Genomic DNA, 14142 nt, shown 5'->3' with positions numbered 1-14142 from the left:
AGAATCATTCTAAAATTTACTATAGCAAAAAAGCATACTGAAATTTAAACTTTGAATTGAAGCAACAATTCCTGCACAGTATGTCAATCACAATAGTAACTCAAATCCTCATATCTCAAAGCTGGATCTTTATAACATTTTTACAGAGCACCCACAAACTTAATTGAGCACATCCCTGTACTCACCCCCTCCTCTTCTCTCTACCACCACTCATCAAGATTCATCATCAGTATATCACCTAATCAGAATCCTGATAACTTAACCTAAACCACCATTACACCATTTGAGGCATCCATCGTCCTATCAAAGATACCGAATTGACCCTGAAGGAAAAGAAAAAATAAGAACATTTTGGTACAATTTATACAAGGTTTTCCACCCAAGGGTCAAGAGAATCATTTGTTTCGACCACCTGTCGCTTCTTGCAAACCAAACAGCATCTTCGGGTGTGAAGCAATTCGAGGGATATGAAGCAGCAAGTCTCCGACAGACTCTTTCCTCGACATAGTGGCTGGTTGCTTGTAAAAGGAAATATCTGTATTTTGGGCCTCACCAGGCAAAAGACCCAATGAGCACTTATCATCTAGGGTTAGGGTTAGGGCTGAACCTTCTACAGACTCGTCATTCACTTTCCCGTCAACCCTGAATTCATCTTCAGAGATTGACTGTGGAAATTGAAAATTGGGATTACCATCCTTTTGTAAGAGGCAGCAAAGAGAGTTAACCCTAGCCATTAGGGATTTTTCGTCTGAGACCAAAGACAGCTGAGAATCACCAAACAAATGTTGGGTTAAGTCGTCTAAAACTTCTTTGTCCAAGGCGCTGGGGTTGCCTGATTCTCTTTGTTCAGAGAAGCAGAGTCCAATGTGATGAGCAAGGTCTTTCATGGATATCGAGGTACGGAGGCCAGGAACTTTGAGCAGGTCCCACTGGTTTTGATCCCTCACTTCCTCATTCTCACTGTTGCCGTTGTCCTCAATGGCTCGTGAGTCCATTACTGGGAATCAAGTGGAAACATGCGTTAGTTATTCTTTTTGTGATTTGTAAGAGATTTTTTTAGTGAAAATGGAGGTAAAAATGAACATGCCAGCTGATGACCAGAGCATAATCTGCATCAAGGTGATGTTACAGAGGTCTTCCTTTAAAAAGCTTGCCAAAATGTTGCAATATTATAATTCGCCCAAATTTTTTTTTTTTTGAGGAAAAGTTGATAACATATTTGTATTGCTATATCAAAAAATTACAATGCATGGTTTGGGCCCACATAAAGTGGGGTGCTGTTAGACTGCAGCGGTGAGCAAAACAGTTTTCTTGTTGAGATTCCGTTTTTCAACTTTTTGCATCACTTCAAAAAATTTCCCCTACTTTTACGTGTTTATTTTTGCCTGCTTCCAAACTTTCCTCATATGTTTGACCCAAGAATTTTCATAAAAAACCAAGAGCTTTCAGAAGCCTCCGCAGAGGTAACCTAGACAAAATTCTCAATAATGTTATTTATCACTAGGAAGGTCTTTGTGGACGTTCCGAAATCCATGCGTACTACATGATTCTTGTGACGAAATCATTTCCAAGAAAAATTAGGGAATTTTTCAATATTGTATTTCTGAATAACCCTTAGGGTGATTACAGGTAATCCAGGTCCTCACAAAAGAAGCCTCCCTTGTATAAGATAAAAGTTTGATGTCTTTATATGTTCTTGAAAAATCTATACTCAATTTACCACCAAGAAGTGGGCTTTACATGGGTAGTTTAATTGACTTGTGCTAAGTTCCAATAGACATGTCCTTTTGAAAACACATGACATCCAAAGGTTTATCATACTTCAAAGGAAATATAATCTTCCATAAATTAGGATAGGCCAAAATACCTGAGCTGGGTGAAGGAGTTTCAAGAGCTTCGGATGCTCTACCGACAGAATCCTGAACCTCGGACTTTGAAGATGATGCTTGTGTCATAGCCAGTGAAGTCGCATCTTGAAAACCTGGAAAGGGCGTTACATAATTGTTGCCAATGTGCTCAAAGCTATGACAGTTGGGTTCATCTGGATCCTCAAATACAGAGCCTCTTGAATCAAAATATGGATTATCCAAGTTTATACTTGATCTTTGACTCAACAAGTTGAGGCGAGGATCACACTGGATGAGCTTTTCAAAATGCTTATTCAATAATCCCTGCGCACACTGTAAGAAATGCCTCCTGCAAAAAACGCACCCAATATAAACACCTGTCAAAGCCATTCCTTCTCCCTAAGATCCCAGTTTTCATCTGTTCTTTCTCGCTTTTATAGGTTAAGAGGGGATGATAATAAAGAAAAAGTAAATTAAGGTATGGGCTCATAGAAAGCATGAATTCCGCAGAAGAAGAAATAAGCTTTCTGATGTGCTATTTATCAAAGCTTTAGGTCCTCTCAATTCTATCAAACTGGAGAGCCATATAGACTGTTCTTCCCGAATCCCTCATTGAAAGGGCACTCACTTTTGGAGACCACATCTTTCAAAATCATTAACTAGTTTACTGTCTATCAAATGTGATGTCCAGCATCAAAGGCAGTCATGTGTTCATAAGGCCGTAAGTAGAAAAGCAAAACCCAAAAAATATAACTAGGTAATGGTAGTCGGTGCTAACAAACACATCTAAACAAAACCTTCCTTCTAATGAGGCAGAATTTATCAGATGGAAAAGGAATAAATCATGCAACTTGAAATGACTAAGCCTTTGCTTTCCCTAAGAAGATCAACAATCTAGTAGCTGACCCTCGCACATGCATCGCGCAGAGAAATTCAATGTATTCAAGTTCTTGTGCTAATATATTACATTACTCACAAAAGTTTCTCAATAGCATTAAATCAACCAAACCCTAACTTCCAAAATTACCAAACAGGGAGAATTTACTTCCAAAAAAAAAAAATGTTTCATCACACTTACTGTAGGGAATTTCATCACAATTACAAATGGGAAAGCTCTTTAATTCCCTTCATTCTTGCCCAATGCATCCACGCAATACTAAAAATGTTGCATAACACATGATATATGTTTTATCTTGAGAATCAAGTAAACTAATCTAAAATAGAGAACAGAACGTTTACTTCTATGCAGTCTTTGAAAGTAATAACATCGTCAACAGAAGCATGGTTGAAGTTACCTGTGTAATGATGCTTGTCCTCCAGTAAAATCGGAAGTTGCCTGCCATAGAGTGTGCTTCCGAGGTTGAGGGTTGGTCTCCCTGTAGAATTGGGGCTGCCTGGCCAACTGAATTAAACAAAAACCTGTGCTCCTTAGAAATAAGTAAAAGTGGAGCATGTGTATACAAATAACCAGTAGAAAGACAGGACTTACCACTATATCAAGTGTCCCAGGCCCATTATCTGGGTAGTTTGCCTTCAAAGCAGTGATATCTGACCACTGAATCTCAATCTTGCTTTTAAGGCTACCATCAAGAACTTCCCAAACAAGCTTGTGCTTGGCAAAATAGCATTTTGCAACTAGATCTCCTTCGTACCTTGATATACACTGCCACCAGGTAAAATTCCAGTAAGATTATAAATTTTTGTACCCAAAATTTCAATCAAAGCAAACTGACAATCAAATATTTCACAGAACCACCAATGGCTTTTCTTTCTTTGTTTATTGCCTGTGACTTATGAGGTAAAGCCACCAATGGATTCATAAAGATGAGTTAAAAAGCTATACTGAAGATCAATTTCCAACAGAAAACACTTGTCATTACACACCACTATCATTAATCATTAAACCATTTATTTGAAGTTGCTATTACCTCCCAATTCCCAATTCGTAAAATTGAAGCAGGGAAGTTGGATGCCTTCAGCTTGTCAGCCGTACTAACTGACGCAGTTGCACACTTGGTGTCTTTTTTTGCCAACTCCAGCTTTCCATGGCTTTCAGCACCCCCAACGGTAATATCTCCCTGAGACAGTCTCATTTGAATCAAATCCAAGAGTGATGGACTCTTCCTCAATCTTAACCCAAGAGGGCTAGGTTCATTCAGTAGATTATAATAAGACGTTTGCTCACAGGTGCTCGGACTCATGCTCCATTGCTGCCATAAATAAACCAGCAAAGGATCAATAAATCAACTGGACATATCTTTTGTTTGTTTTTTTTTGGGTTGTAATTCATCAATTGGATACATTGAGGCTGAAGCCCTTTGCAATTACGAAAAAATTGGCAAGATGTAGAAGACATCAATAGGCCTAAATTAAAAGAAATGTTTTATCATCAAGAAAAAGGAAAAGAAAGAAAAGCATGTTCCTAAAAACTTTAAGAATCCGAAATTTCTCAACCAATTATTTGAGATTCCTCATAACAAGAAACTTCATTATTTTTCGTAAATTTACCGAAACACACCGAAGAGACATTTCAACCATTCTCCAACATTTCAAAGCCCCATCAAGGTCCACATCATAAAGTCAGAAAATTGATGGAGGGACAACTTCCATTTTTAGACTTTCCTCCAGTGTTCACAAAGTCGAACCGGAACGGTTAACCGGACATGGGCCCAGAAGCAGTTTAACCGGTAAACCGGCCGATTCAACTACTCCAATAGGGCAAATCCCAACCGGTCAAAAAAGTGTTGAAAAAATTTAAAAAAATTTTCAAAGATACAAAAGAAAAATCTACTAAAATATGAAAAGCACATAAAGAATGATTAAAACAAAACGCATTCATTAGTGAAAAAAGAACTTCTAAATATTAACTTCTAAATACACTAGTTATTCACTAAGAAACATTAACTTCTAAATACAAGAGAAATTGCTGCTCAGAATTACGAGGCTATTCCAGTGACCAAGTGGAGAAATGTTATCGGTACTTGACCAGTCATCAAATTAGTAAGGGTAGTGGTCAGGTCCAAATCGGTCGGACAGGCCGCTTCACAGGTTAGAAAAGTCTAAAAAATAAAAATAATAAAAAATGGTTACTAACCAGCTGGATTGGGTTCACTAGTCGGATTTCTCTAAAAATATAAAGAAAAAGCATTAAAAGGAAGTGGTCAAAACCATTATGATCCAACTGGTTGAAGCAGCCAGTTCAAATGGGTTTTGACCGGTTGAGGCCGGTCTTGATTACTTGCCCTTTCGATGATCTAACCATACTGGTTGCAGGCTTGGCTCTCGATTGGACCAGCAGGTCCGGTCCAATCTAAGAGACATTAGAGACACCACATCACATGCTTATAGCAACAAAACAGTACTTCAGAAAGTAGACAAAAGTATATTTCTTAAGAATAGAAAGTCGACACAAGTTTCAACTTGTTTCTAAGCAAGTTTCCACCTATTTCTCATACTATAAGCAGGTTAAAAGCACCTTTGGGGCAACACACGTCAGTATTGCATAATATCAATCAGACTATGACGAACCATTCAGACAATATTCTCAACTTAGGAGATTAGGAATTCCAATTCCCAATTGTGCAGTCAGAGAGCTTCATTGAAACCCAACTAGACCATACCCAGTGCTTCTTGACTTGGGGTATGTGAGATTTATGCTCTAGTACACCCAATAAAATTAGATAACTGTAAAGAGCTAGCTTCCTTCATAGAGGAAGAATATGAAGACAGAAGTAAAAAAAAGGTAAATGAAAAAGTGTTAGTACCACCCAATAGGCAAGAGTTAGTACCACCCAAGGGGAAAGATGGTCCACACATTAGAGAAAATGATCACAGTATCACACCATTTCTTTTTGAGTGATTTACATGCAGAACCTGAATTTTTTTCTAAAATACGAAATGCTCCGTTTATAGGAAGAAATTACAAAGAAGGTTGGTCAACCTGCCTTTTTTTATTTTTTCTAAAATTAGCCTTCGGTTTGAGAAAGAATTCCTTAGTCCGAACTTTTTTTCTTTTTTTTTTTTTTAGTTTTTTCGTTAGTAAGGCAGTGTCCCAAGCTTTAGGGTAGTGCCCTACTAATAAAAAAACAAAAAATAAAAATAAAATTCGGTCTGACCGAGGGGCAATTTTGGAAACAATAAAAAAATGTGGGTTGATTAACCTCCTTTGTAATTTCCACCTATAAATGGAGCATTTCGTATTTTAGGAAAAATTTTAGGGTCCGTACATAAATCACTCTTTCTTTTTTTGATAGTGATAAGTAATCCTACAAATGAGGCCTAACTAATTTGTGGAGATGGTATTTGGAGGGGCATTAGAAGTGAGTGCTAATATGTGAATACGTACTGGCCACTGGGTTCCATAATTTGGGAAGGTAGATCAAGGAGAAGGGAAAATGCCTTCAGAACTTGGCAGCAATTACTAGTGGATTGAATAATTTCAGAATAAATGTTTGGTGGTTGAAACTTGAAAACGGCTTTTATGCCACTTTTAGCAAAGAGATGGTGGAGAGATACTCTCAAGGATAGCTTCCCCCAGAATTCGTGCTTTAGCCAAGTTTGAATGCTATTCTTGAATTACCCAAAAAAGAACAAAAAATGAAGTGTAGAGTGATAGATTAATGCAGTCCGCAAATGCATACGTTTCCACCTGGATTTCTATCTAGGAATGAATCAAAGTTTAAATTGAAGATCTCTTCAAGACCTACAAACCTTATATTCTAATTCGGACATCTCAGGCATCAAATCATTGTCTGAACACAGGGATCAATTTATTTGTGAATAGTGATATTCCATAAGTTCATGTTTAATTAGATTATGGAAGTATGAGTTTTTTCTTGGGATTCAGATTATGGAAGTATGAGTTCTTTGTATTGTATTTTGTTTAGTAAGGCTTTTCTTTCCAAATTATTAGTTTGAGTTACTTTACTATTTTGTTAGAAGGGTTCTACAAGATTGGGTACCTTCCACATTTTATAAAGGGGTTAGTTTACTCATTTATAAAGGATTTAGTTTCCCAATGTTGAAAAGGTGAATTTTATAAAATCTACAGTTTGCTTGGAATCCAAGCCAAATAATAGGAGGGTAAATCAAAGTTTTTTAAATGGGTATATTACCAAGATAAGAAGGTTTTTAATTCTTTGTATCAATTTTTTGCAGTTTGATGCTAGGTATAATTTTATTAAACGATGCTTCAGGTGTGATAATTGCACAAATAGGTGCCAACTGCCTATTAATCAATTTTTCTAAAATAGTATATTACATAAGAGAACAAAAGAGCTTTTTTTTCTCTTTACATTCTTTTAGTCTGATAAAGAGCTATATGAAAGAAGGCCTTCTTAGGTTTGTACAACACCCTCCCACCCCCCCACCCCCCTCTTTTCCAAAATCCTAACACGCCTCTAAGGCAAAAGGAAGGCACCTTGTGTAAAATGTGTCCCACGGGTCCTGCCTGCCTACTCGTCTAGGTGGGCAAATTTTTGAACATTGGTTTAGTAATGATCCAAAACTCAAATCAGAGATCTCTTAGAGAACTACAAACACTGTCTTCCTAATTCAGTCATCTCGGGCATCAAACCGTGGTCTGAAGTAATGTGATGAATTTAATTACAAATTTTGATATTAATTAAGTTTAGGTATAATTAGAGTAGGAAAGTATGATTTAATTTTTTTGGTATTTCATTTAGTAAGTTTTTTCTTTCCAAATTATTAGTTGGAGTTAGTTTGCTATTATGTTAGAAGGGTTCTAGTACATTGGGTACCTTCTTTTATTTTATAATTGGAGCAGTTTTCTAATTTTATAAAGGATTTAGTCTTCTAATATTGGAAGGCTTGAATTTTTATGAAGAATAGAGATTTCTGGGAATCCAAGCCAAGCAATATTAGGAGGGTACTAACTCCATGAATAGATCTAAGACCATCGGCCATTGAAATTGAGGTTGACTTAAGAATAAATTTCACTTTGCTTGATGGTTTCTTATTCCATCTTGAGGTGTTGATGCCTCTTCTTTATGGTGCTGAGTGCTGACTCCGAGAACCTAGTTTTCTATTGGTGTTGATGCCAACATAATTATAGGCCTTCGAACTTGCGCAAGGTGTTGGCTCCTTACAGAAGTTAGGATTTTCTTCTTGGCCAACCCTTTCTCTCTTCTTTTTTCTATCTATCCCAGCAATTGACACCCTGAGAAAACTCCATTTCCATCATCCCACAAGCTCTTCTAAACGCTTGAAAAACCAGCCCCCATCAAATCCCCCTCATATACCTTCCATTCCCAGCGTTCCAACCCTAGATTCCTTAGTCTCATCCTTGTATCTTGCTGGACCGCCATTCAGCAAACTCTATTCAAACCATTAATTCAAACTCTAAACTTTACCTCAGTCACACAATACATCCCTCGTTCAGGCATGGATAAAGTGATTAGGATCCCAGCCTCTTCCAAGAGGTTCTCAGTTTCGACACTCAACAATTGTCGCCATACCTTTATCATGGCAAATAGAACTTGAGAGGCCCATTGTTCCCCAAAAATCCAGGCTTTCAACCAGTTAGTTGTATCCAAAAGAATCCTCAGAGTCAGTTACAAAGGCGAGGTATTCACGTCACAAACTGCTGTGTCATGTGCAAAGAAGCCGACTAGATCACCGACCACTGACCACCTCTTCATCTGTTGTCCGCTGGTGAGCCAACCATAGTCCACACTATTCCAATTGCCTGACTGAGCCTAAGTCACTACACAGTCCATCCAACAATTGCTCCGTGCCTTCCTACTGTGGCAAGTCTCTAACCTTGCCACAATATGAGCCATTTGGGTGAAGTGTGATGATAGTATCTTTGAGACATGAGAATCCAGCATTCACGCTTTGAAAGACTGCATCAACTCGATGGTGGTATTTGGGGCTCTGTCATAAAGAACTTCAAGCCTATTTGTTGGCATAACCTAGGCGTTGCTATTGGAGACCACCTGAGCAAGGGGGCTATCAAGCTAAAATTTGATGGCTGCTCCCTCGGAAAATCAGGGGTAAGAGGGATTGAGGGCTTTTTTAGGAACTTCTCATCTCAACTATTGCTGCCAACTCGAACCTGATCAGCACCACAGATTCCATGATGGCTGAAGGTCCACTTGTTTGAAGGCCTGAAAGGATTTGATATCAATTATGGGCATACACTCCTAATTGAAGGGGACCTAGAAAATGTTACTTAACGGCTAGTAAATCAGTCCTGTCCCCTGGAGACTGGAACCTATTTTTTACCATATCTTTGAGCTCTGCAGCTCGTTGCAGGCTGCTTTTTAAGCACACATGGCATGGGGCCAACGAGGCAGCAGATACCTTAGCTAGCCAATGTTTTGTAATTAACCATCCCACATGGACCCAATAAGTAGTGCAGATTCCACGATGCCTGAAGCAGTAGCTCTACTTGATGTCCTGAAAAGATTTGATATCAATAGGAAGCACCCGCCACTAGTTGAAGGGGACTCAAAAAGTGTTATTTCATGGGCAACTAAATCAGTCCTATTGCCCTGAGAGTGGAACCTACTTTTGGTCATATCTTTGAGCTCTGCAGCCCATTGCAGTGGCTTTTTAAGCACACATGGCATAAGGCCAACGAGGCAGTAGATACCTTAGCTAGCAAATATTTTGTAATTTACTTCGCATATGGACCCAATAGGCATTGCAGATATCACAATACCTGAAGCAGTAGTTCTACTTGAGGTAATGAAAAGATTTGATATCAATTGGAAGCATGCACTCCTAGTTGAAGGGGACTCAAAAAAATGTTATTTAATGGGTTTCTAAGTCAGTCCCTAGCCCCTGGAGACTAGAACCTACTTTTGATCATTTGGCCGAGTTCTGCAGCCCATTGCAGGTGTCCTTTTAAGCACACTTGGCATGAGGCCAACACGGCAGCGGATACTTTAGCTAAACAGGGGTTTCTAGCCAATATTTTGCAATTAACCCACCGTAGCTATGTCCATCCAGTTTTTTTTTTTCTTTTGTGAATAGAACACCAGATTTTGGTGTTTGAGTGAATTCATGTCAACTGTACATTTTCTTCTATACTTAATATATGAATCAATTTCAACAAAAATGATATATTATCCTAAAATTCCAAAAAATTAGATGATCATGAAAAGAATCATCAGCATTATTGCTGCTTCCAAGTTTATTCATATGGGTAGATTGCAATATTCACAAAGTTATCAGGAACAAAATAATACCCATAACAATTTAATAAAACCTAGAAAACTGCAAGAAACATTCATTTATCCCAGTCAAACAACACAAAATTTTGATTCTGAACTATCTACGATTAATATTTCAAGTTAGGAAACCTAAGACAGCAGCACAAAAAGGAATCCGAAAAATATAAATGCTCTAGCATTTTTGCAACAACACACAACCATCAAAAAACATTAATGAGAGAGAGAGAGAGAGAGAGAGGGAGAGAAGATATACAAACTTCCGTTGAAAGTTATGCAACAAATCCAAAAGATTGCAGAAAAACTAATCCATAAAAGCCCAAGAAACAATCCAAAGAAACCAACCTCAAAACCCCAATCAAAATGAAAAGCTAAAACAACATAGAACCTTATCAAACACAAATCCTGAAACAACCCAAAATCCAATCAACCCAAAAAAAAAAATGAAAAGCTAAAACAACATAGAACCCAATCAAACACAAATCCTGAAACAATCCAAAATCCAAGTACATCAACCCTCTACTCCAGAAATGAAGCCTAGACATAAAGAAGCAACAGTAGAAAGGGGATTATTACACAGAAATCACAACAAAGAACTCTTTCTTCTCACCTGCTGCTTCAAGGGAGACCCCAACTTAGCTCGCTTATTCACTGAACCATGCTCGTCCTCTAATGGATCCTCCACCTCTACCTTCACGTTACTAACCGAAAAATTGTGATCCGGCAGGTATCCGGCCATGGATTTGAAATTTTCCGGCTTAAAACCACCGGAATTCACAGACTGAACCATTTTCCAAGAACCCAAAAACCCTAACTCAGGAGCTGAAGAAAAGCTAAGAATCTTATCCAGAACCAGAAAGGAAAAGCGTAAAACCTAGAAATCAAAACGGAGAAGCACAAAGAAACCCTAAAAATGAGGTAAAAGAAGAATCTCACAGCGTCGCCTCCTCTCTCTACTCTCTCTCTCTCTCTCTTTACTTTCCCTCTCTTCTCTCTCTCTAAAATCTGTAATTTTGGGGCGACTGCGGAGAGTTTGACGGAGCTACGAAACTACAAGATCTTACGCACGTGTAAATTACGCGTGTCAATGAGGACAGAGTAAGGTGTACTATTTTGAGGATATTACTGAAAAAACCGAAAGTATTTCTACAATGACAAGAGAGCCCTTCTTTTTATAGAAAATAGCATGATGCCTTTTACTCGATTTGGGTATACGTAATTTAGTATTATGACCCTTTTGACCTCGTAGGACCAATGGGCTGGAACATTCGACTGGAACATTTTCATTTATAAAGGGAAAAGTTTATATAGAGCCGAGGCTCTAAACAATCAAATAAGAGCCTACATCAAAAACTTTGCTATTTTGCTAGAAGAGGTTGTTTTGATGTCTAAATATCCTCAAATTTGATCCCCTCAATATCAAGATGCATGAATATGAGAAAAAATGGATTTCAAGTTTTAAAAATAATGTATTTTGTAACTTTCAATTTTCAAGATTTTCAAGTTTTAATAGATCTGTCAATCTACACTATTCCCTTATCTAAATAGGGAAATTTGGCTCATTGACATGCCTCACTAATACCTTCCAAAAAAACCAACTCCTTAATTATTTGAAAAAAAAAAAGGGTAGGGGCTGTCTATCCCATTTAGTTACATTTTTAAAAAAAAAAGTTTCTATAAAGCCTAGGCTTTATGAAAAAAAAATAAAACATCACTTTAAATCATTATTCAGAAAGCACTTTCGACGACCCAAAAATCTTTATGATGGCTCCAAAATCAATTTCCAACACAGACAATAAATTTTGAAACTAAAAAAATGGCACAGATCTTGTGGATCTTTGTACACTATTTCTTAAGGAGAAATAGATGGTCTAGATAATTTGATATAATATACACTATTTTTAAAACTTGAAATCTTAATTATTATTTTTTCACAACCACCATTGTTAATGTAAAGGTTTTGCAATGCTTAAATTACAATTTTTGATGAGTTATGAGATGACGCTTTTACTTATTTTGATGGAACTGCAACCCTATCAAACTACTTTCCTAAACATATATCAATATAGGAAAAATTATAAATAAATAATAAATAAATAACCAAGACTTCCTATGCAATTTACCCCCAGCCAAACTTTTTTTTCCACTTTTTACCCCAAAATATACTTTCCTAGTAAATACCCCCAAGTAAAAAAATGTCCATTTTTTTTTTGATGAAAATAGTTTTTTTTCGTACATAAAAATTTAATTTTTGCTGGACATTCACGTGGGCTTACACACAGTACCAAAAGCTACATGGGCTGCGAAACCGCCATTTACCAATTGCCAGACCCCGTTAAACTAGAAAAAGTATCGTACTGCCTACATTAACTGTCGGACCGCATATAGATTTGTCGGACCGCATATGTAGATTTACCAGACTGCATATATAAAAGTGTCGGACTGCCGTATATATCTGCCGAACTGCATGTTTGTCTAGGAACAGAAGTGTCAAACCTGTCTAGGAACAGAAGTGTCAAACCACCATAGGGATTTGCTAGACTGCATTTTGTCCAGGAAATTGGACCGCAATGTACATTTGTCGAATTGCATGCTTATCCAGAAAGAATAGTGCCGGACCGCCATGTATATCTGCTGGACCGCACTTTTGTCCAGAGGAGAGAAAGCGTAGGTAAAAGTTGAGGAAGGGTAGTTTGGTCTTTCTTTTATTTTTTGGTTGGGGGTATTTGCTAGAAAAGTATATTTTGAGGTAAAATATAAAAAAAATAGTTTTGTTGGGGTAAGTTGCATAACAAGTCTATGCTTTGGGGTGTTAATTGTAATTTTCCCATCAATCCATCAATATTTAGATATGTATATATGTATCAATGCTAGATGCAAATTGTTTACATGCCACTGTTTCAAAACTTGGAATAAAAATCCCACTACCTAGGCGTTTCATTCGTAGTCGCTCGATCTAAATCTCGAGTTAATCTGGGCTATATTTAAAATGAGAAACTTAAATAAAGGAAACAAGAAAATCTAGATATGCAGATGATTCTAGAAACAATAATTTGTTAAAATATGCATTTTTTTTAGAGTTTGAAATCCTAACTTTTTTACACAACCATAATGTTCATGTAGAGATGATCGATGTAGAGGTTTTCCAATGCTTAAATTATAAGTTTCAATAAGTTATTAAGTAAGGTTTTACTTATTTTGACAGGTCTGCAGCCCTATCAAACCATTTTCCTTAGTGTAATGAACTCTTTTATAACTGGAAGCCACAACTTCCCGTTATTGTAGCACATCCTGCATGTGTTAATGGGAAAGTGCTATATTGTTTTGGAAGTCATAGCTTCCTATAGCTTCCAAAATGGTTTTTTTTTGTTTTTTTATTTAATACTTCATTTCCAAAAAGGCTTTAAAATGGGCTTAATGAGGAAAGCAACTTCCATACTACCCATGAAAGTTGTGGCCTCTGAAGTTTATGAAAGAGGTACCAAGGCATCTGTTTTTTGCGCCAATCAAACACGCTCTTATGGAAAGTAAATTTCCAACTCTAGCTTACCATTCCAACAATTCATAGTTTTAAACACTTGACATAGATTTCTCTCTCTCTCTCTCCATAAAAAATATTCTTAACTGTTCATTGATCTCTTACCATGAACTCTAACTAGTTTCATACTCAAAAGAGCAATGCCTAGCCCTCATGTTATCTGTCTTCAATGGGAAACTATCTTTTTTTTTTTTTGGGTAATTCAATGGGAAAGATAGCCCCTACCCATTTTTTTTTTAATCTATGGAGTTAGCTTTTTAATGATATAAGTGGGTAGTATCAACAGGATTGAAAACCACAATGTAATGATAAGTATGGGAGTGCTACCACCATGACCCAACTCTTTTCTTGAAGGGAGACTATCTTCACACACATATATATTGAGAGGGATATTCCTAATCTTTCATTAGCTGGTTCCTAGGAAGCGCATTATTATTAAGCAATTCCATGGTCCATGGGAAAGTCACGACAATGAAGCCCAACTGTTGTAAACTAAACTATTAATTCTTTTCCTCCATTAACATAAATGGTTCTTGGGCCACTCTCCCTTTAAAAAAGGAAA

At 37.2% G+C, this 14142-nt stretch overlaps 1 protein-coding gene across 1 annotated transcript; it reads right to left on the bottom strand.

The window, feature by feature from the left end:
• Positions 1–83: 83 nt before the first annotated feature.
• Positions 84–11018, bottom strand: ASG1 (ATP-dependent DNA helicase). Its single transcript, XM_006845334.4, has 6 exons — positions 10653–11018; positions 3776–4057; positions 3337–3510; positions 3143–3249; positions 1868–2196; positions 84–997 (listed from the first exon to the last, which is right to left on the bottom strand). The coding sequence occupies exons 1-6, from the start codon at positions 10830–10832 to the stop codon at positions 396–398; spliced, it is 1674 nt and encodes a 557-aa protein (XP_006845397.2). The 5' UTR covers positions 10833–11018; the 3' UTR covers positions 84–395.
• Between the last annotated feature and the right edge of the window lie 3124 nt (positions 11019–14142).

The sequence above is a fragment of the Amborella trichopoda genome, chromosome 12 (assembly GCF_054954075.1).
Source record: "Amborella trichopoda isolate Santa Cruz 75 chromosome 12, AtrichopodaSantaCruz75HAP2 v2.0, whole genome shotgun sequence".
In the NCBI taxonomy this organism is placed as follows: Eukaryota; Viridiplantae; Streptophyta; class Magnoliopsida; order Amborellales; family Amborellaceae; genus Amborella; species Amborella trichopoda.
This window is presented reverse-complemented; position numbering and strand designations above follow the sequence as displayed.

Bases quoted from the DNA above. Each gene is read 5' to 3' on its own strand.
- ASG1 (XM_006845334.4), bottom strand. From the start codon at position 10,832: ATGGTTCAGTCTGTGAATTCCGGTGGTTTTAAGCCGGAAAATTTCAAA. The intron at 3,511-3,775 runs GTAATAGCAACT...ACCTGGTGGCAG, and splicing joins TACGAATTGGGAATTGGGAG to TGTATATCAAGGTACGAAGG. The intron at 3,250-3,336 runs GTAAGTCCTGTC...TGTTTAATTCAG, and splicing joins CTGGGACACTTGATATAGTG to TTGGCCAGGCAGCCCCAATT.